General features: G+C 41.5%; 1 protein-coding gene across 13 annotated transcripts in view; it reads right to left on the bottom strand.

Annotated features, from left to right (window-relative positions):
• Window positions 1-1305: 1305 nt before the first annotated feature.
• KTN1 (kinectin 1) overlaps window positions 1306-22277 on the bottom strand; it is an 88917-nt gene continuing 67945 nt past the window's right edge. For 7 of the 13 annotated variants that reach the window (XM_075282723.1, XM_075282733.1, XM_075282722.1 and 4 more), the window contains 11 exons: window positions 15845-15928; window positions 14860-14940; window positions 14277-14366; window positions 14093-14185; window positions 11427-11498; window positions 10967-11050; window positions 8728-8811; window positions 6639-6722; window positions 4662-4754; window positions 4404-4527; window positions 1306-1906 (listed from right to left, as the gene is read on the bottom strand). In XM_075282723.1, coding sequence (XP_075138824.1) covers window positions 1902-1906; window positions 4404-4527; window positions 4662-4754; window positions 6639-6722; window positions 8728-8811; window positions 10967-11050; window positions 11427-11498; window positions 14093-14185; window positions 14277-14366; window positions 14860-14940; window positions 15845-15928 — 894 coding nt within the window. In that variant the 3' untranslated portion in view covers window positions 1306-1901. The remainder of the gene's footprint in view (window positions 1907-4403; window positions 4528-4661; window positions 4755-6638; window positions 6723-8727; window positions 8812-10966; window positions 11051-11426; window positions 11499-14092; window positions 14186-14276; window positions 14367-14859; window positions 14941-15844; window positions 15929-22277) is intronic. The other 6 variants (XM_075282731.1, XM_075282732.1, XM_075282726.1 and 3 more) reach the window with 4 other exon arrangements.

Genomic DNA, 22277 nt, shown 5'->3' on the forward strand with positions numbered 1-22277 from the left:
AGCTGCCAAAAGACATTCCAGCTGGTCCCATAAACGCATGATTGGAAATAAATCTGGCAGCCGGACTGGCCAAGGAAGTGTTTCAATGTGGCTTGAGCACCCTGTGTGTGGACAAGCATTGTCCTGCTGAAAAAGTCTAGTAGGAAATCCTGCCCTGAGAGGCAACATGTGCGCACATGATGTCCCTCACATATCACTGAGCCATTAGGATATTTTATATCTCTATTAGGATTTACTGTTGCAGGAGATGACTTCCCAGATCATCACACCAGCAGTTAGAGCAGTGCGCCCCACCACAACAAAGGCACTTACCACAAGGCCCCCATGCTGGAACCCGACCATCGTCAGACCCCAAACAGAACCTAGATTTGTCACTAATGATGATACACTTCCAGACTAACAGTCCAGGCTTCTAGGTCAACAAATAGGACAGATGGTGGGCAATTTATTAACAGGACCATCCTACTGCAATGATGTGTCCCCTCTTAAAATCTGTCAGCAGAGCAAAAGGTCTGTTTCTATGAAAATAGACAATGGGGAGCATTTCTAAAGACTGGTGTATCCACTGTAAATTATTAAATTTAGCGCAATTCCAATGAGACACTTACTTCCATGGAAGTGGCATGGCAAGCACACACTCCTCCAACCAACTGGTGTTTAAAAAGCCACAAAACCGAGGCTTGCAACATTTTTACACTAGAAACCTGGTGTAAACTTAAACGTGCCCCGATAAGTTAAGCATTTGTAGTCTGACCCTAAAGTCAAACCTCCTCCTTCATGTTCCTAACAAATATATGGTAGGTTAGTATAAACTAGGATACAGGAGAGATGACAGAGGGATCAGACTACACGGACTTTGTTGTCTGTTACCATGACGGAAGAATATTGTTGGCCAATACCATTTACACAGTGGCTGCATTTTCAATTTTTTTTAATGTAGATTGTGAGCTTTATATAGGGCTAACAATGTACATTTTTTTCCTATCAGTATGTCTTTGGAGTGTGGGAGGAAACCCACGCAAACATGGGGAGAATAAACTCCTTGCATATGTTTTGTCCTTGGCCGGATTCGAAGCTAGGACTCCAGCGCTGCAAGGCTGCAGTGCTAACCACTGAGCCATCGTGTTGCCCCTTCACTTTCAATTTTACATGCATTTGGAACAATATAAACATGGAAAAATTGGTTGCAAAAGTGGACATGGGCTTTATATCCATACACATGCAATTCACCAATTCAAGTCAGTTTCCCCAGTACTGAGAGCCGGACTTTATAAACTGTATACTACAGATAGTAAGCACTTAAACTGCTTGTTTCAATAACTTTATTTATAATAAACCAGGAGAAGCCCTTGATGACGTAAGTTGTTGTCCCTACGGACACCATTAAAAGAAAAACATTAGCAACAAAAAAAAAGGAGTGTTTTATTTGCGGTTGAAATCAAGATGCATCTCTACTCCCAAAGTGGATTTTTAAGTAAAACAGTGTACAACGTCTGTAATAAAAGGATATATATTTGATACATCGTCTTTATCATAGTTGAATCTTCTGAATAAATCTGTATTGAACAAAAAAAAAGGAGAAAAACAAAAAGGTACGTACACGTCTTTACTGCAGCTTCAGGAATGTAAAGAGCTAAATATCCAAACAGGGTTTTTTTTATTCCGTTTTATTTTGCTATAAAACTAAACTGTCTGCGGAGTGTCTCTTTTTTTTTTCCTTTTAATTTATTATTATTGTCCTGTTTTAAATCAGTAGTTTAACAAGAATTAGAAAAGATGTAGCTCTGTTCAGTGTTCTGACAAAGTAGAAAGGGTGAAGACATAAATAAGGCTTTAATTTTGGCAAATCTTAATTACAATGCCTTCTGCTACTTCCTCAATGGGGAAATCCCTTTGTGGCTTCATCCTGGGAAAAGAAACAAACATTGTGTTCAAAAAAATTCAGAAAAAGAATTTTTAAAAAATGCAACATAATCAATAACAAGCAATAAAATATAAACCTTTACAGGAAACTAGTAGTACTGGCTCCCGAGCACCAAGAATGTTTAAGCATTGCTGAGGGCCCGACTGTCTCTGCCAAACCCCTTAGATGCTGCAGTCAATACTGACCACTGTAGGCCGGCTGTCAACTACATTTATGACCATGTGGTCAGAAAGGTATATGTCAGTGTACACAGTTTTTTGGCGCTGATTTTGACGCTGAATCCGCCTCTAAATCAGCCTTCAAAAAAAGCCTCCCAATGGAACTTTTGGAGGCTGATTTTGAGGTGGATTCAGCATCAAAATCAGCACCAAAAAACTCAGTGTGCACTGTCCTTAAACCCCAAATGGGGTTGATGCCAACCACAACTAAAGGAATCGGACTGTCACTATGGCCAACAGCTCTGGTTTTTGCCTGCACTACTAATAATATTCAAGACCTGTTAAAAATAATCTACTCTCTCAGCAATGGAGACACAGATTTACAAGGTGAAAACACAGATTAAGGACACTAAACTATCTGCAAATCTAGGTTGATATGCTGGGTTGTGGCGACAGACCCTCATTAAAAGCGTTTTTTCCATTCCTACCACCATCAATGTTTGTCCCTTACTTGTAAAAGCCCTATCACTACAGGTGGCTGTGTCAGGTGCTGTAAGTCAGTCCCTAAGTTCTGCTAATTCCAATATCATTGTTCCTGCTCAGGAGTCCCACTCTAAGCCTCTGTTCTCATTACAGTCATGGTCAGTTACCTGAGGGGACATCTGGTAGCAAGTGTTCAGTTTGTCTGTGGCACCATCACAGGAGAAATTAACACTGTTGACCAGGAATTGGAGCAACCCATCAGGAGGGTGGGGGATCTGCAAAACTTTAAAAGCGTACTCATCTGTCCCCGGTGCTCCGCTGTCTACTGCTGGTGATGAAGTGCTAACTGGATGCCAGAGGTCCTCAGCCTCATGCGACCACTATGGCCAATCAGCTGCCTCAATAAGGCCAGGTATTGGTCCCTGGGGTCACAAGTGACTGAGCGTAGTTCAAGATTGAACTGGAGTGCTGGGGGATAAGCGAGTATGCTCTATTTTTTATTGTACACTTCCTGCAGCCTCCTTACTAGTTGCTCCCAATTCCTAGACAAATCCTTTAAGCATTACACAGTGCCCAGTCAGATGAATGAGTTCTCTGTGTAATACAGGACAACACAGACCCTCTAGATGACCTCACAACTCTGGCCAAGAGATTATGATCCTGGTCAGAAGACTTCGGCCCCTTCTAACTGCGAGTTAATAAATCTTGCAGCCCTCCTCCTGCTGTGCTTCATTGTAAGAACTTTTCTTTTATACACACAAGGAAAGATTTGCTAAACTCCACTGAGGAACAAGGTTTTGCAGAGACAGTCTTCCCCTAAGCATCCAATAAGACCTTTATTTCAATTGTCTGAACTGCTGTAGAAAAACTAGAAACTCTAAATCTTATTGTTTGCCAAGGGCAGAACATTGTAGGAGTATGTAAAAATACATCAGCTTGGTCTAGCAGTAATATTATATGAGGTGATGAGAAATACTAGGCAGTAGATTTGGCTCAGGGAACATTTATTGTAGTAATTTAACTGGTCTCCATTTTAATTACAGGTGAACCCTACGGAGGACTCGTATATAAGGCGCAGCAGAGACACCAATTACAGGACAGATTGGGAAATCCCTCTATTAGTGGCCACTTATTTCTGGCTGATGGGACACGAATGGCAAGGCTGGAGAGATAAGAGATTGATGTAACGCTCTGCACTGGAGATGAAGACAAGGTTATTATCTCCAGTATTATTTACAGTGAGACTACGCGTTCAGTTGTAATTACGTAAAGCATGCCTTGTGTGATTGTAATATAGTTATGCCAAATCACCCTGCAGGGAATTTGATATAAAGAGTATCACATCTGCTATGAAAATCTGCTTGGTGAGATAAGTGTGCCAATGAAACATGCCAGCGGCAGCTGTACGCAATTCTTTACAAGACCCTCACCCAGACTAGACTGATTACTTAGGGCCCTATGATGCCCATGCAGCTTTTCTAGTGATCAACGCTCTTTTACCTGACAACTACCATACAACGATCCGCCATTTGACATAGGAACAAGCCAAGCATGGCCAGATATCTTAACGGGGAGTCTCATGATGACCTATTGAGGCACAAAAGACAGGGTATACTATTCACAAACCCAGTCAATAAGCTGGCACAGACCCAACTTGACTATGGATGGTATAGCTGACCATTTACTTGAACTGCCTTCATGTTCTACCACATTTCCTCTGATCAGTGGTGTTTAGCTGAACGCAGGGACAGTTCTACATAAGCAGAATATAAGAAGAGCAGCAGCACTTATATTCATATGTATGGTATTACAGCTCATACGAAGAAAGCTTCGATTACCTATTACTTGAAAGTGTTCTCGTCCCTTTGTGAGCTGCTGGTTCACTGCCTGAAGACACTGCTGGAGTTGCGTCACTGTCTGGCTTAAACTTGAGGATATTTTCGCTTTCTTCTGCTGTTCATCCTGGAGTAAAAAACGTCAAACACGTCAGCTTCCATGTACAAGTAAAATATACCTCCAGAAAGGGTGACAGCCAGTAGAAGACTATTTGTGGCCAGGATATTAAACCCTCCAACTCCCCTAAGCAGTTGCCTTACCATTTCTGAAGAGATGTCGCTATTCTCTATGACATTGGAGTCACCCGTACTGTTTAGGATTTCTAGCTGAATGAGATCTAGAGATTTCTGAGCCTGCACAGAAGAAAATCCAAGTTAAAGTTAAAAATAAAATATTCTCCATCAATACTGAAATATACATATGGGAATTCATTTATCATGGATTGTATTCTGCACATGTAAGAATTTTTGACACTGAGTTTTGGGCCCTACATGGGGTCAGGCCCATGAGTTTTATCATATATACTAGTTCTGTGGTGTAAATAACGCCATATCAGGAAGGACCTTGTGTAGATTTCTGTTTAGGAGCAAACTCTGGTGGAGCAGGGATTATCAAGGCCAGCATGGAAAACATCAAACTCCATAAGTCAGTCCAATAGTTATAAAGGTGAGGACTTTCTGGCTCAGCAGCCCAATATAACTCACAGCTCAGATAACCCTTATCTACAGTTTAGTGGTTATGTTGTACAAACCCTACAAGCCTTAGTAGAGATCTGGGATATGACCTCTATTCCAGGACACAGATTTATTAAAGTCTAAAGTACACTGCAGATTTTCTGTGAAAAAAATTGCAGGCAAAAATCCAGTGTGTTCAGTGACAGAAAAGGACAAGATTTTACAAAAAAAAATTAAAAAAAAAAAAAAAATCCCTTGTGGAGCCCACTGTGAAAATGCTATGTCAGTTCATGCCACAGATTTTCACTGTGGATTTGTGCCTTTCCACTGCAAAGCCGCAGCGATTATGCAGCAAAATCCTTTCATGATCCTCGCATGGTTCAGTTTTTGTCATTGTAGCATTTCGACAGGCATGCTGTGGATATTCCATGAAGGGATGTAGACATAGATCTCAAATGGAGTCTGTCGCAGGAAAAATCTGTATCAGACTAATAATAGTACTTGTAGCACAGCTTCTACACTTTCCAAAGATATCTTTTATTCTGTACTAGCTTCTGCCCACGCCTTTGTCTGAGTGTTGTTGGTGTCGATGATCCACCTGCTCCAATATTTCGGCAGGTCTCAAGCTGGCCTGCCGCTGAACTTGTTCCTTGCGCCATGCCTGTGATTGTTCTAGCATCTCAGCAGATCGCTGGGACGCCATATAATGGCCGTGTTGTTTTCCCAGCATGTTTAAAATTGGGAAACTGCCAATTTGGATTAAAGGGGTTTTTCCATCTCAGTGTATCAGCATGCTGCCTGCAGTGTGGGCTTCTCAGTTCCTTTGTTTCTCTCCCCCCTCCTCCCTCTGGCTTAACGGGACACAGTACGCTTATGCATATAAGATATGTAGATGTTTTTACAGAATGGACTCTGTATTATCGGTGTGTTTACATAAAGAGATAACAGACCAGGCTTTATCAGCAAAGTGAAATTAGCGGAACAATTGTCCTGTCAGCAAGAGCAGTTTAATATTAGTAGTATAGTATAGTATACTAACATAAATTGTTAACAGTTGTGAAGCCATGTCATTTACCCGGATAAAAAGTAGTCTGTGTGTTAATCGAGGTTACAAACTATGTGCCAAATTTCATCCAAATCCTTTTAGCATTTTTTGCATGATTGAGTAACAAACATACAAACTTTCACATTTATAACATTAGTAGGATAGGAGGGATAGGATATGATAGGATTGCAGCTCCATTTTCATGATATCTGTATTTTATTCCTACACAAATTAGCAGAAAAGGACTTTAGGGGGTGTCCTGTCCTATAGCAGAAATATCTTGAACAGAGAGTGATGTCCCAACAGGAAGAGAATCGCCCCTGCGCCCTTTTCAGCTTATATGCACAAGAATAAAATGCTGATTTTCATGAAAATGGAGCTGCAATGCAGAATAAGAAAGGTATATTTAGAAAGTGTAGAAGTTGGATCAAGATTTTCCTGCTGACAGACTCCCTTAAGGAAAGATGGAAGAGGTAAAAGGTATATCTGTTACAAAAAAAACCAAAAAACGCACACACCTCGTGTAAATCACTGGCCACTTTCTGCCTTTCAGTCTGTTCTCCTTCCAATTTTTTCAGCGTTTCATTCAACTGAGTCTTCAGCTATTGATGTAAGAAGACAAGAAATAACATCATCATGACATATTGGAAAATGAACAAGGAAAAAAACCCAAAACAAAACAAAGAAAGTTAGCGTAGAACTCATGCTATAGGAAACCTATGTACAGTCATTGGCCCACACTGATCAGCACCCACTGACCCAATAGTCGCTGCACAATATTTACTTGAGTAATTGATGTATAGTTTTGTAAGGTCCGTACATTGGACTCCATCACCTCCTGCTCTATTACATGCTGCCTGTAGATTAGACTGCAGATTTTCAGAGTCAAGTTTATTTTAAAGTGGATTTTTAATTTTTTTTTCCCTGTTATCGGTTAGCCAATTGGTAAAGGGTAACAACTAGATCATTTAGGTTCCAACTGCTGGGACCCACTAGGATTAAGAGAATAGGAGTCCTGCTCCATTGATTTAAGAGAGTGGCAGGTTAAACATGTATGCTGCTGTCCCATCCAATCCCTTGGAGAAATTGGACATAGAGTGCTGTACTCTAACTATATACACAGCCAGCAGCTCCATATATAAGAGGGTATGAGGGATTCCTGTTTTTATGACTGGTAGGGTTTCCTATCAAATATAGTAGCAATGCCCTCTCGTGTGGATAGCTATAATTTACCAGAATACCTCTTTTAGTGAACAGTAAATGTCATGGTTAAAAAAAAATTATATCCATCTGAATTTGTTTGACAAAAGGTTCAAAGTGGATCTTGGGTGCAAAAACCTAGTCAAAGCAATACTTATGGAGAAAAGCACATTGTTGATGAGAACATATTGCTATGCATTTCCAAAGCAAACCACTCTTCCTTCCTCAAAGCATGTAGATGTCTAGCCGCCTTCTCAGTAAGCACTGCTTCAACTAAGTTCTTCCACCTTTGACTCACAAGCAACACCCAAGACAATTCAGTTTTTCCACTTTGATACTGAACCAGTGTGGCAGCTCTAGCAATGTTCTACTAGACATCATGCTCCTAGGCCAACATCATCAACAAATCAGTATTGTCCGATCCGATATTTGCAATTGCTAGACTATTTTCCAAGGTAATGCCCTTTGTGTCCATTTTTGAATTGAATTACAAAAGTTATGGGGATATTATCACTCCTTAAGGAGAGATTCCTTTCACAGGCATATGGAGACTTACAAAAGCCTTTTTCGCTCCACTGGGGGATTGTGGGAAAAATATACAAATCTTTTCAAATATACAAAGTTTTCAAAAGATGTAAATAGGAAAACAGTGTCTCTGTTTGCTGCCCTCTAGGGGCAGCCCCCTTAAACATCATGCCTGACGTTTAGCCAAATCAGTAAACCCCGCATCATAGCATTAAGGCTTGTTGAAAAAGTTGGGCATGATGTTTAAGTGGGCTGCCCCTAGAGGCACTGTTTTCCTATTTACATCTTGGGAAACAGATTTGCATATTTTTCCTACAAAAGATATGTCCTGTCCACGTACTCACAAGTCAGCTATAGTGCCCAGTTGCCTGACCTAGAACCTCTTCCATTGGAGCTTAAGGCAGTCTAAAGAGAACGCCATGTGCTGTCCTGGTCACACTTTACATAATACAATACAGAGCATGGAGATGTGACACAAAACCCATTCTCCTGAGCCAAACCAAACATTGCAGTGCCAGACCAGCGCCACTGACAGGTAGGATTGCAGGGTTGCAGTAATCAAACCTTTTGGCATGTTTGATTTACTGAAGCCACATACATCAGCATAGTAATATAAGTTAGAAGTAGCAGTGAGTTAATGTGTTCTACCTGCTGAAAAGCCATCTTACAGAGTGCATCAAGCCTAATGCATGCAATGGGTTAACCACTCCAGAATTTTATGGCGTAAGAGGATAAGTATGGTGTTTAATAATGTATAGAGATAAAACAAGCAGAGACTGAAAGCTTGACAGAGGGAGCGCTCCACAGTACACCCAACAGGATAGATTAGCAGACAGGTAGGAGTGGGGGGCTCAGATACACAGAAGAGAGACTGGGTCTTACCAAGGTCAGCTCTTCATTCTGCCTTACTGCCTCTGAATAGGAATCGTCAAGCTTTCTTTGCAACTCAGTCAACAGATCTTTCAGCTGAAAGGAAGTTCACAATTTTTAAAGCAGCCGTGTAACCCAAGGTCACATGGGGTGGCGAGTTGCGGATTTTAAGGGGCTGTCCAAGATTTTTTTTTTTTTTTTTAAAAATAGAGCTGCTTTCTTCCAATTACAGGTTGTGTATGAGATTCCAGATCATTTCCATTCACTTCAAAGAAGCTGAGCTATGAAATCAGATACAACCCATAGGTACGACTTGTACGGTTTCTGGAAGGAGCAGTAAGATTTTTGTAATTCCGTACACTCCCTTTAAGTAGTGGCAGCCAAATGTGAATCTACCTGTGTATATCTGGAGACTACATGTCTAATAAGTCTATAAAATAGTTTTCTCTTTGGGATTAAACCAATAATGGAGCAGCGAAGCTTCTGGAGATGAAATTCTCTGCAGGTTGTCTACAAAGGATAGTCAGTCTGCTGCAGGGAATACATACTTTGTCAAATACACGGCAGAGTATCAATGGGACCTCTACATTTGGACTAAGCCTGGGGAAGGGGGGGGGGTGTGTTGAAAAAGCAGAAGTACCACCAGGAACGGCTGTATATGCCATTCCTAATAAACACACTTAGGCCGGGACCCACATAGAGTTACCGTTACGTCACAGCAAAAAACTCAGTATTTTACAGTACCTACACACTGCAGAAAAATATCAGTAGCGGACATGCTTGGATATTAAAAACCGTTGAGTTTTTGCAAATCGCAGCACATCAATTATCCTACTGATAACGCCAGCGTTTTCCGTATAGGCATAATTGAAGTAGAAAGTCTGGAGAGGAAAACTCTATGGACTTTCTGTTAGAAAACACTGCGGAAAAAAAAACACGTGATTCATTTCCGCTGCAGTTTTCCTGCAGCACTTTTTGGCTGCAGATTGTTACGAGGGGCCTTAGCCTTAAAAACATTAGGCCAATTGCCATTTTTTTCCCTCTCAAATCTGGAATACTGCAATACAATTTGATTTTTATACTTTTAATTCATTTTCACGACAGAGAATGAAAAATAAGTTTTCAGGAAACACATGACACCGTAAAACCAGAGATCTACACTTCACACTTAAAGGGCCAGTCTGGTTTAGAAAACCTAACAGTTAGTGAATACTGGGCCACCCAGCTTGAGAACTCCATGTCGTCCAAGCACTGAGCAGCAGCATTACAAAAAAACGAAAGAAAAAAGTCTGGAAGACAGAATACCACTGCACATTACATGCAACTGGGAATGGTGTAATGCCTCTACCAAACTGAAGAGGCACTGCAGATAAAACATACTTGTGGCTTGGTTTCTCTACAGATGGAGGACGTCTTTGCATTGACATATTATCATGAAACCCTAACAAAAAGAGGATTATCCAAACTTCATTGGATAAGGGCATTTTTGTAGCAGCTTTTTACAAAGAGAAAGCTGAAGGTGAACTAAGGGTGAAACCCACAGCAATAACGGACATGCTGTGGGTTTACAAACAGCAGCTCATGTCACTTTACACAGCAGGTTTTAGGTGCAGCATGTGGATAAGATCTGTATAAATCCCACCCCTATACTGCTACTACTGTACAGAGCACAGCCAATATTCACTGATCACTCAATTGTTTTGAGAGACATTACAGGTGTCTGTATGCAACGTGAATGAGAATTTGCCCCTACTGTATAGGGCTATATCCAGGGGAGCAGAGGTAGCAATCGCTACTGGGCCCTAGAGCCTGAGGGGGCCCAAAGGTCTCTCTACAACACAAGGTATCAGTATTATATATAGCCAGTAGTAAGTGGGGTCCCATTAGAAATTTTGGATTGTAGAGCTTCAAGTTATTCCTCTGGCTTTATATCTCCTTGAGCTTAGGATGTTACTTCAAATTCTGCTTGGTAATACCTTAGCTATTTCTGTTTCCAGACAACTGGAAGTGTTACAGCTCCACAGTAGCCCCCACAAGGGTTGCCATACATATTTTCTATATCAGTAAAATCTGCATAGTAAAGCGGTAATATATCACTACATGACAAGGCAATTGATATCAGAATCGCAATGTGGTAGTTGGTGGAAGCTGTAAAGGTCACCAATTCTGTACAAAAACAGAATGACTGTACAACTAAGGAATAGGTGAATACACAGAACTAATATGTAGACAGGAGACTGTATCTATTTACCTCTCGGACTTCAGACACATAAGTCGCTCTTTCATTTTCTGCTTTTTCCAACTCAATTTCTAAATGTTCCTTTTCTTTTAACAACTAAAAACAACAGATAAAATAATTGGTTTACAGGACACCACCACACAAAAAGGAATGGTTCCTAAAACTCATTTTCTTGGTATTTCTTTATAGCACTGGAGTATCTTTCTTAAGGCATCTTATTTAAGCACAAAGGGGCAGATTTATACAATGGTCTAGAAATAAATCGGTCTGGGTCACCTATAGCAGACCATCACGGTGCGCACTTCGTTTTTCCAGAGCGCGATTAAAATAAAAGCTGCATTGTGATTGGTTCCTACGGGCAACTAAGTTATTTTCTCTCAGACAGGTTAATAAATCTGCCCCAGTGTGCACATATTCATAGAAGTCACTACCGGGAAAAATGAGATTTATTACAATCACTCTCAAAACGTACATCTTGTGACTCCTGACCCCGATTTTGCAGTTTATCCAGCTCCTGCTCCAATGAATGAACGGCTGACTTTGCCTAAATGCAAAACATAAATAAGTAAAAAATAATCCTAAAATAGCATACTAAAATAACAATATAAATATTCTATGAAGAATAAGTAGTGATCAATAACATACTGCCCACACAAGCGAATCTGATCTGCTACTGTAGAATATACTCACAGAAGGGAGCTGACCAATCCACCATCGGAATATGTATTATTAAAACTTCACTTTTATTGTATTACTCATAAAAACATGAAAAAAAGTGTAAAAATATGTCCTACACCCTGAACTAACTTGCAAAAAAGATGTTGTGAAGATGGGAGGCCCTATTGCAGGTATACACCCTACAACGTATTCCTACTACCTCCCTATTCCAACACAAGCTGTGCGCAAAAACTCAACAGACATGAATGAGAACAGAACCTCTAAAATGTAAGGCTCAGTGGATATCTCTCCCATCCCTCCGAGGTTATAGGCCTAACACCACGCCAACAGAGAGGGGAGGTACCACTGGCCAGGCTCCTGTTCAGATTGTCAGTGAGTGAGCAGCACACCATTAACTATTTGCACTGACCCTACGCGTTTCATCTCTAGGAAGAAAGATTCATCAGGGGTCTATCAGCAACATCCTCACAACTAAACAGCCATTAGAGACTGCTGTGTAGCAAAGTCAGCGGTAGGTGGACTGACCGCCGGCAGGAACGCCGCTCAAATTTCAGTGGTGAGTTGCCCTGACTTTACCGGGCTATTTAAACCTCTTTCCCTGCCCATCCACAATCATGCGGTCCAATCATCCCCGTGTACAGCGCACTCTGCATCCAATCATATGCTTCACTTCTCATAGCTACTTCAATCGGTCCCTACGTTCACACCTCCATTCGGAGTTCGAGTACTAGGTCATATCACTAGGCTATGTAATCAATATCTAATTGGTGGTGGTCCCACTGCCCAGAATCCCCCCTACTGCAGCCTTAGAACTGAACTGCAGTTTTCTACACAGCAAGTGTTTCCAGCTATCAGACCCCAATAAAGCATCTTAATGTGACATCACTTTATATTATAGAAGACCCCTTTAATACAACTCCAAGCTTTAAAACTTATCGTCAGACATGTATAAAAAAAAAATAAAAAAAAATTTCTATATCCTTCTAAAAGCTAAGTAAGGGATTAAACATGGGATCAACCTTCATTCAGAAAAGCAGGAGCTCAGGCCCTTAATCTACTGATCGATAGGAGTCCAACCTAAAAAGGTCACATGATCATCAAAATGAAACGCATGGCACTCTCTGGGAAGTTTTGTCCCTGCTGGAGAACGGTTTGGCATTTTCTCCCAGGATGCATTGCTCTGAAGACTTCCAGGATCTCTACATTGAGAATCAGTTATTACTGCACACTGTACTGTCCAGTAGCACGATCTTGCCATAGAAAGCCCAGTGTAGACGACTCTGATGTAAAGCAGGCTCCTTCTCTCGTATACGGTATGGTGACCTTCTTAATACAGTCCCTTACAGTTATTAGTTAATATTGCCTTGTTACAATGTATTACGTGAATGCGGTCATTTAAGATGCACCTGTGTACTCTAAAAAGGATATAGGGATTTGACTGCAAAGCTGCACAATGGACACAATCCAAACCAGGCAGAAGGCCTCAGGCATTACATCAGATCAGCAAATTATATGTAAGAAAATGGAATGCTAGTGCAGATATGTTGGTCCAACAACTGAAGTCTCATATGGTTCTCATTCAGAACTGGCTGTCATACAGTCATTCTGTTACACAATTGCTCAATGCAGAAGTCATGGCTTGCAAAGACTTAAGCCTCATTCACATTGCCTATTGCATGCTATTGATCCACACCTTACTTCCCGGTGGTGCACGTTAGTAAAACAAAAGTGTAAGGTAAGCAATATTTTATTCATGGTCTTTTACAGTCTTCGTAATATACCATAAAGAAACAGTCATGGAAGGCTGGAATTGGGATAGGAAAATAGAAAGTCTTGATTCTGCCCCTAACACAAGGCTTTCAGGAGACACTATCCAAGAACATCCTCAAGAAGGGTTATCTTACTTGCACCTTTACTATGGGTCATATATTTGTCTTCTAACTCAGAGAGTGAATGTCTGCTGCTGGAAATATCCCATTCACTACAATGAGACTGCATTGCATTACAGTCCACTTGCTAAAAAAAAAAAAAAAAAAGGTTACTGAGACTTCTAGACCAAAAGATGTCAATGTCAGAAAACAAGGGGCATGGCTTGTTGCTTCATTATAGTGATTGGCAAGGGTCTCTGATGCCAACTAATAACATAAGTGGTGCGCTGGCTCTATTCATCTGTATGGGACTGCTGAAGAGAAGCAGAGTACACCATATTGCTCTCTGCAGTCCCACAGAAATAAGTGGAGCAAAAGTGTGTATGTGTAACCTGTCACTCCACCCTGGGATCTCCATTGTAGCGAGGAGTGTTCCAGCAGTTGGACACCTGCCAATCTCTCCAGTGGATAGGTCATAACCTGAATCTCTCTTAATGAAAAAGTCTCAGTGAGTCTGGTTACAAACTGTATGTTCTGACTCTTCAGCAACTAGTATGTAGATGTGCTACATAGATGACGTCACTATACAAACCTCTCTCAGCTCATTCTGAGACTCCTCAAGCTTCACCTTCCACCGTCCTTCCTCTTCTTCCACGCTACGCTGCAACCTTTGTAAAATTCCTTCCTGTAAACACAAATAATAGCAAGTCAAACAAAAGTGCCCACCTGTGTAGGATAAAGCAAGAAGTGTGATACAAGTCAGAAGGAATGTATACCGTCTCCGCTAGCACGGATTTGTACTTCTCACACTCCAGCTGCAACAACGTATGGATTTCCTCCCCTTCCTTCAACTTCTGCTCCAGTGCCTAAAAAAGAAGAAAATTCTGGCTAAATCGAACGGCCATACTAGGATTAGACCTGCAAAGTGTCCAGGTGCACTGACAGGATTCCAAAGTCAGATTAACAATGATCCTAAAAGGGGTTTTCTCACATAGCACATTTATCATCGAATACACGTGGGGGTCAGCTGGGGGTGATTTGGGGGATGGGAGACGATAACCATTGCAGCGATTGTGGGGATCCCAGAGGTGGGGTTCCTACTGATCATATACAAACCTATTCTAAAGGGAAAAAAATACTGAAAAAAATTTCCTTATATGTGAATCTTAGCTAATGTGCAATCTCCTCCATTAGAATGAAAGGCTTACATTAAGGCTGAGGCGACATTGGGGAAAAGCTGCATTTTTGTTGCAAATTTTGCAGGTCAAAGAAAATGGTTATGGGAGGACATTTTTTTTTTTTTTAGAAGAAGTCAATTCCCAGGCGACAGGGAATCCTGACAAAAAGACCCATACTCACTTTAACCTTCTCGGCTCCACCGCTTTCATGCAAACACACTTTTGCTGCCTTCTCAAACTCTTGGATCCATTCACAATGCCGCTGAGGGAGAAGATAAAATAAAAAATAAAGACTTTTAAACACAAAAGAAGTCAATTCATAAAGAAACTTAACTTTATGTTACCATCAATATAAAGTGGACCACCCTAGTTTTATTACTAGTATATGGAAATAGTCACATTACAGAGCAGAGGTGGAAGGGTATGTTCACACGACGTGGGAATGGGCCTAATCGGGAGGGAGCCTCGCACCGTGGCTGATTCAGCCGCAGAATCTGCGGAAAGAAGGGCCATCAAGCTTCTTTTTTTCCGCTACTAGCTAGCAGAAAAAAAGAAGCAGGTAGCTCCCATTGAAGTCAATGGAAGATCGTTTTGGTAGCGGATTTTGAGGCGGATTCTGCGTCAAAATCCGCTGCCAAAAACTGTGTGAACATACCCAAAAGGTTTGCTCATTGACATGATGTTCTATACCAATCACAGCTGCGGTTCTGATAAGACCTGACAACAGGTTCTGGTCACAGTTAAGCAGCACAATTATATGTGGTCCCATACAAGAGCAAGTGCCTGGTATCACCATAGCTGAACATATATACAAGCATAAGAGGGGTGCCCTTCATGATTTAGGATGGCACACTTCCTATGACTGACTCTTGACATGGGATTCCTTGCTAACCTATAAAGGTTAAACAATCTGTTCTCCCCCACACGTTCACTGCAGTTTTACTATTTTACTAGGTGCAAGCACGGACATCTTGATAACCTTGGAACCCCCTTTTCTGTATAGGCACCCCTGGCCTTGGGTAACATACAGAGAAATTGCTGAATGTCTAAGGACTTAGAAGTTACACTTGTTTGAGGTCTAACTAGATTAGAAAGAAGGATAAGAAAAATAAAAGAATACCACTTTCCACCACATCCATCCAAAAATCCTACCATATAATTCTTACCAAACTAGAAGAAACAGACACATTAGGGAAAATCTTCTGGAGAATTTCCCGTGCCTCATTCTCTCCCGTATTTTGCTGTCTCTCCTGCAACAAAAGAGGACATTACACATCAGTATTAAGATATAAAACTACAATGATCTAAGACATAAATATGGGTAAAACACACAGATGTTATGTTGCAGAGGATATGAGCATCAAACATATGTATTAGCTAGGAAAAAAATATTATGCTTTGACATGCACATGAAACATCTTCTAATTTCTCTCAGACGTCAAGGCACCCACTCCAGCACTCCAGATGCAAGCAACCACTGGCATTCCTTATCGGATATGTTATATGAACACAACTACATACAGATACAAGATAATGAAGTCTATGGCTAAGGCCCCACGTAGCAAGCTGAAGCCAATATGTGTTTTGTTCCGCAGCGCTTTCTGCAGAATTTTCCTCTGAACTTCCTGCTCCTATTCTATCTATACAGAAAATGACAGCGCTTGGTATAATAGACATGCTACAATTCACAAAACCGCCACGTTTTTTGAAATCGTAGCATTTCCGCTGCAGATATTTTTCTGCAATGTGTGCATATGGTTAGCCAGAATACCATCCACTTTGCGGGTACTGTAAAACACGTGGGGCCCTGGCCTAAGGGTTAACTAGCCACAAAGTTGTGCTGCCTCATCCGTATATGGTTGCCTATGTGCAAGGAGACTGTCTGGTCAACCAATGAAGCATAGCCATAATGGCATACAGCACCAACAAAACGCTGTAGACCTGCCCTGTCTACTTCATCCTGTTGATGATACCAGAATCATTGTAAACTACATAATAATCCATGGGGAAGCGATATACAAATAACAGAGCGAATATATAGGAACAAACACTACATGCCACACCAAGCTGAAAATGCATGCACGAAATTGGTCGTCACAGATCTTCCCGAAAATATTGGCAGAACCCGAAAAACCTGACTATAGAAAAATCTGATTATTAGTGCAATGTAAGATATGGAATACACCAGCGCCCACTGCTATCAAGCTACTAATCCAGTCCTAAAAGGGAGTCCACCACCAAAACTGCTTTGTGGACCACTTATAATGCAGTTGAAGGTATTGTTAGTGGTATAGTGAACACAGCTTCTTTTTTTTTCTCGGTGTGTCAAAGTGCAATCTTTGTGCTGAGTAAATCAACTGTTATCCCGAATATAAAGGACCTGCTTGGCGCACAGCTCTGCCCGTCAGAGCACCCTTTTTTTTACCTGTGTTTTAAGGCTCTGTTCACTCTAGCATCATGGCTATAGTCTATAAAGCAGCCATGACAGCTACATTGAATACATTGCTCAGTTCTACAGATTGCACTATCATTGCTGCTACAGACACTGGAACTCCGAATCTCATCCAGGTGTTCATACACAGTCCAGTCATATTAATGTGACCAGCGCCTACTTTTGATGTCAACGTTAAATAACCAATGGCAGAAGGCACGTGTCATCAGCCATCTGGGTGCACTCATCATTGTGAAAGACACGATGGATCAACACAAGTATGCATCTATCCTTGTGGACCATGTTCACCCCTACATGCAAATTGTTTTTCCTCAGGATGATGGTATGTACCAGCAGGACAATGTGACATGTCATAAAGCTCGCAGTGTACGTGCGTGGTTCGAGGAGCACCAGGATGAGTTTGGCCAGAAAATTCCCCAGACTTGAACCCAATCTGTGGGACCACCTCAATCGGGTTGTTGGCGCCATGGATGCTCAACCGCGTAACCTAGCGCAGCTGGCCACGGCACTAGAGTCGGCATGGCTCAACATCCCAGGGAACATCACCACAACACCCCCTCTCTTTCTGCACGTTTCACAGCGGTCCGCTCCGCCAAAGGTGGTTATTCTGGATTTTGACAGGTGGTCACATTAATGTGACTGGACTGTGTATTACTAGCTTTATTAACTGCACTATGGATTAACAAAATGGACCAACTGCACAAGCAATCTTTTTGGCTATTTGTATTTTTTAGGAACATATCTATAAACATAATATATACAGCACACTCCATACGTCATGAACTGAAGCCATTCCTATAAGTTATAAAATACAAGATACATTATATGAGGTGCAGTGCGTCTTGCCACCAGTGGCATATGACTAGCAGACACTTTTTTTGCAGTGAAAGGGTTAAATACATAAAATATAAAAAGTATAATAAGATATATTGCAGATAAAGCCTCATCACCTTTCTGTATGGTAAAGTGCTGCAGAATATAACAAATATATAAATATAAATCATCACCATTTTGCAGCTGAGGCTACAGCACAAATTTTGGCCTATGATCCGGCATAGAAATTTTTGGAAGGTTGCCATCAGCTGAAGTTACGCACACCATGATCTATGTGATGACAACATTAGGCAAGTTGATCCAAGGTTTTACAATGATTGCCGGATTTGAGCTGGGAAGGATTTTTTTCCCCTGACATGGAACAATTGTCATCAGCCTCATGGCTTGGTTTGGGGGGATTTTTTTTTATTTTTTAAAGGAAGTCTATCTTTAGAAAATCATCTTTTGAACTAAAGGTTATTCTACTCCTACCTTCCATTCGATTCTTCTCCCCGCCGTTAGTGTAAAAATCTGGTTATTGCGATATGCAAATTACGCTACCGGAGCAACCTTGCATCACCTACTATACACCGACTGCGCATCCTTCACCGCCATTTTGTGGTAGTCTGTTACACACTCGTGTAACAGACCACCGCAAAATGGCAGTGGAGAATGCGCAGTTGGCATATAGCGCACTGTTGGATGCCAGAAGATCAGGAGAACATGAAGAGGGGCTTGAAAAAAGTTAACCTAGGGGCAGTGAGAGGTGATGGCGGATTTTTACAGAAACAGTGGTGAGAAGAAGAGGATGGAAGGCAGGAGTAGAATTTTTCAAAAGGTGATTTTCTAATGATAGACTAATTTTAAGTTACCTCTGGATTATAAGTTACATCTCTGTATGTTATAGGTTGTACCTGATGAACTTGTGTCTTCATCCAACCTCATCTACTATGTTATTATGTAGTCCAACCAACCCATACAATTTATAATGGACATTATGATAAAAATCCCCACTCTGGCAAAAAGTCTTATATACTAGTGCGGTTTCCTCCCACACTCCAAAGACATACTGATAGGGATTGTAGATTGTGAGCCCCATACAGTGACTGACCATGTCTGTAAACCGCTGCGGAATATGATGGCGCTATACAAGGAAGCAAACTCAGTTGTGGGAGGCAGCATTGACAAAGAGGCAGTATTCTGAGCTCTCTTATACTGACCACAGGCAGGCACTTCAGGAGCGCACCCCTTGCTTGTTCCTGTCTGACATCACCCACTTGATAATAGAACCCTAATTATCATACCAGGCACCAAAACTAACTGCACAGATTGCTTGGAAATGGTGGGGTTAGATTAAAACTGCAAATTCCAACTGCATCAGAACTGGTGGAGGGATGCAAAGGATGTAAAGATCCAGAGCTGCTAGAGGTGATGAAAAGATCCCTTTAATGCTGGGGTCCACACAGAGTGGACAAACTTCCAAATCTCAAGCAGAGAAATTGTAAAGAGCGTTCCCCTGCATGCTGCTGGAGCAAAAGTACGCCCAAAAACAGTTTTCTTGTTTTTGCTGTGGCTCACCTGCAAGTATTGCTGCGGGTTTCTCCTGGCTATCAGCTCTATATTGCAAAGGCTAAAGGCTCTAGGTGAAACCCGCAGGAACAACTACATCCATAGTATGGCTAGTGTAGACTGCAGCAGGTCAGCAACTGCAATTACTGCCAAAGGTCTGAAATGACTTCTATGAGATATTATAACAGATTCCTCTGTAGCAACATGCAAGTCTGCGTTTCGGACCACTTTATACACAGTTGTGTGTACGCTGCTGCACAAAGATGCTCAACTTCCAATATATTAACTGTGTTAATTGCAAAGATCATCTCCTGCTGAATTCGCACAACACATATGACCACACTAGCATGCCCATGAACACAAAAAACAAACAAACAAAAAAAAACTAGATGAGCAAGTGTCAAGAGAGAAGGGACAGTAGAAAGAGAACATACAGTTATGATTGGGAGACTGTTGGCCGCAGCCAATCATGGCTTTGCTTTGTTACCCCCACCAGTGGTGCGGTAGTACAGACACCATGATGTAGAGCGCCTCTGCTACCTCACCACTGGAGTGACTAACAAGAGTACACCGCTGCTCGGGCTGTAGCTTTAACTAGGTATTCATGTGGGAGAACTGCATGCCCATCCTGCCACCACTTACACTGCAGGCTAAATTCTGAATATCACTGTGCAGATTTTAGATAGTGAAGGGCATCCAGTGGGATACAGTTGGGGCATCCAAGTTTTGAGCCACACAAACATTCACTAGCCATGGATATAGTGCAAAAAAGTTTTCCCAATACTGGAGCCATAGGTTTCATATGTTCAGTATCTCTAATAGATTTGAATGTTATATCTTTGTGTTGGGTGGGTGCACCACACCCCCTACCACGACAGGGTATCAGGTGAAAGCCAAATACCCTACTGCACATAATGTTATTGTGAACCCCTTGGTGTAAAGTGAATCTCAACCTTTTACTACATTGTTTTAGGCAAGTACATTCATGAAGTATCTTTATAGTAGTCGGAGCTCTTTTGCAATGCAGCACATAGACATAACATGTAACCACTACTAGTGGGAGCTAATGAACATTAAGGATCGCACCGTGTTGGGGAAGTTCTGCACTTTCTCCACTGCTTTTTAAGTGAATAGAGGCAGCTGTAGCTTCCTAAAGAGTTGGGTGGAAAGAATTGCAGGGAGCAGGGCCAACTTTAAATGGTATGTAGCGCTAAAACAGTGTGTAGACCATTCAAAGGGGTAACAGAAGGTGGATCGCCATTCTCATGAAGCCATGACATGTCCAAATAGCAGGTCATCACTTTTTAATTTCATCCACTTGTGGTGTACCTTTCACCAACTCCAGCTCTTTGTATTACTTATTCCAGTGCAGGTGGAATGGTCTTTCTAGCCCCCATCATTCCCAAGCAATAAGTGTTACTAGTTTTGGTGCCTCATTTGTTACTTACATTCTGTACCGTCTGGTGGGAAGTGTCAGGCAGGAGCAGAAAAGGAGCATGATGAATTCCTTAAATTAGAAGTGAGCAGAGTCAGAGCTCTGAGTCATGCCCCCTTCCTGCACCAGCCTGATACCTGGCAGACATTGGAGAGTCTAGTTCGCATATAAGACACTGGAAATAGATGCACTGATTGCTTGAAAACGGTGGGGGGCTAGAGAAAAAAAAACATCCAACTGCAGCAGGATCAGTGGAAAGGAACATATTAAGAGGTGAAGAGAGTGTGAAATGGTGAAAAATCCTATTTAAATTTGCAAAATATTTTTTGTATCAAGTCCTCAGATTTCTACATCTCTTTTTGCTGCCATTCATTCTGCCTACTCTCAGTGTATAGGTGTCTACGTTCTCTGTGTAGGGGAAATTAGCTGCACCACTCTCAGAGGTTGCCAAACAAACCTGGAAGGTTACACATTGGGCAGACTGAAAGCATCTCTATTACTGAGACGAAGGATCTAGATAGATTATAGCCCTGTCAGCAGATCATATCTGTGGTCAGCATATAGGAGGGAGAGATTTATGCTTGGTGGCAGGTTACTTATTTTAGCCCCATAGCATAAGTTGGTTGATGCATTATCACCATTTACACTATCCCATATGGACTAAGGGGCTTGTGATTGATCTCGTAGACCTGTGTACTATATCTGAGGATGGATCACACATCATAATTATAGTGGTGATATAAACCAATTTGGGATACCCACCAGCTTCAGACAGATGAATCCAATACATGATGGGACCCGTTGTTTTTTCATTATTGTTCTGAACAGGGTCAAGCCCTATCTAAAGGACAGGGGATAATCGACTGGTGGGGTCAGTAGTAGGATCCTACAAATTGTGAAAACAGTGCCCGGTATGCACTCTCTAAATGGAGCAGCACGTCTGACATATGTATTGCCACTTTTTTCTATAGAACTGCAATAAAGTACAGCGGCATTAAATGGAACATGTGTGCAAGTGGAGTAACTCTAAGTTCCCTCTAGGAGTGGCTAAAAATGTCTATGCCAAAGAATTAGAGCTCTGCGTCACAAAAACTACGCTTCTACTTCTATAGAGATAAGAGTTAAAACATGGCCTAAAAAGATAAAAAATAAAAAGCAACACAATCTGACGTAAAATGGTGGATATTCACTTTAAGGCAGAGATGTACACATTGGTCCATCTTGGCAGCATCAGCATGCAGTTTTAGAAAATCCATTCCACCATCTCAGAAACCGAGCTAAGAGTCCGCAGACAGAGCAGCCGTGCCCAAGTACAATCTGCGCTATGCCC

This window comes from Leptodactylus fuscus, chromosome 7 (genome assembly GCF_031893055.1).
Source record: "Leptodactylus fuscus isolate aLepFus1 chromosome 7, aLepFus1.hap2, whole genome shotgun sequence".
Taxonomy (NCBI): Eukaryota; Metazoa; Chordata; class Amphibia; order Anura; family Leptodactylidae; genus Leptodactylus; species Leptodactylus fuscus.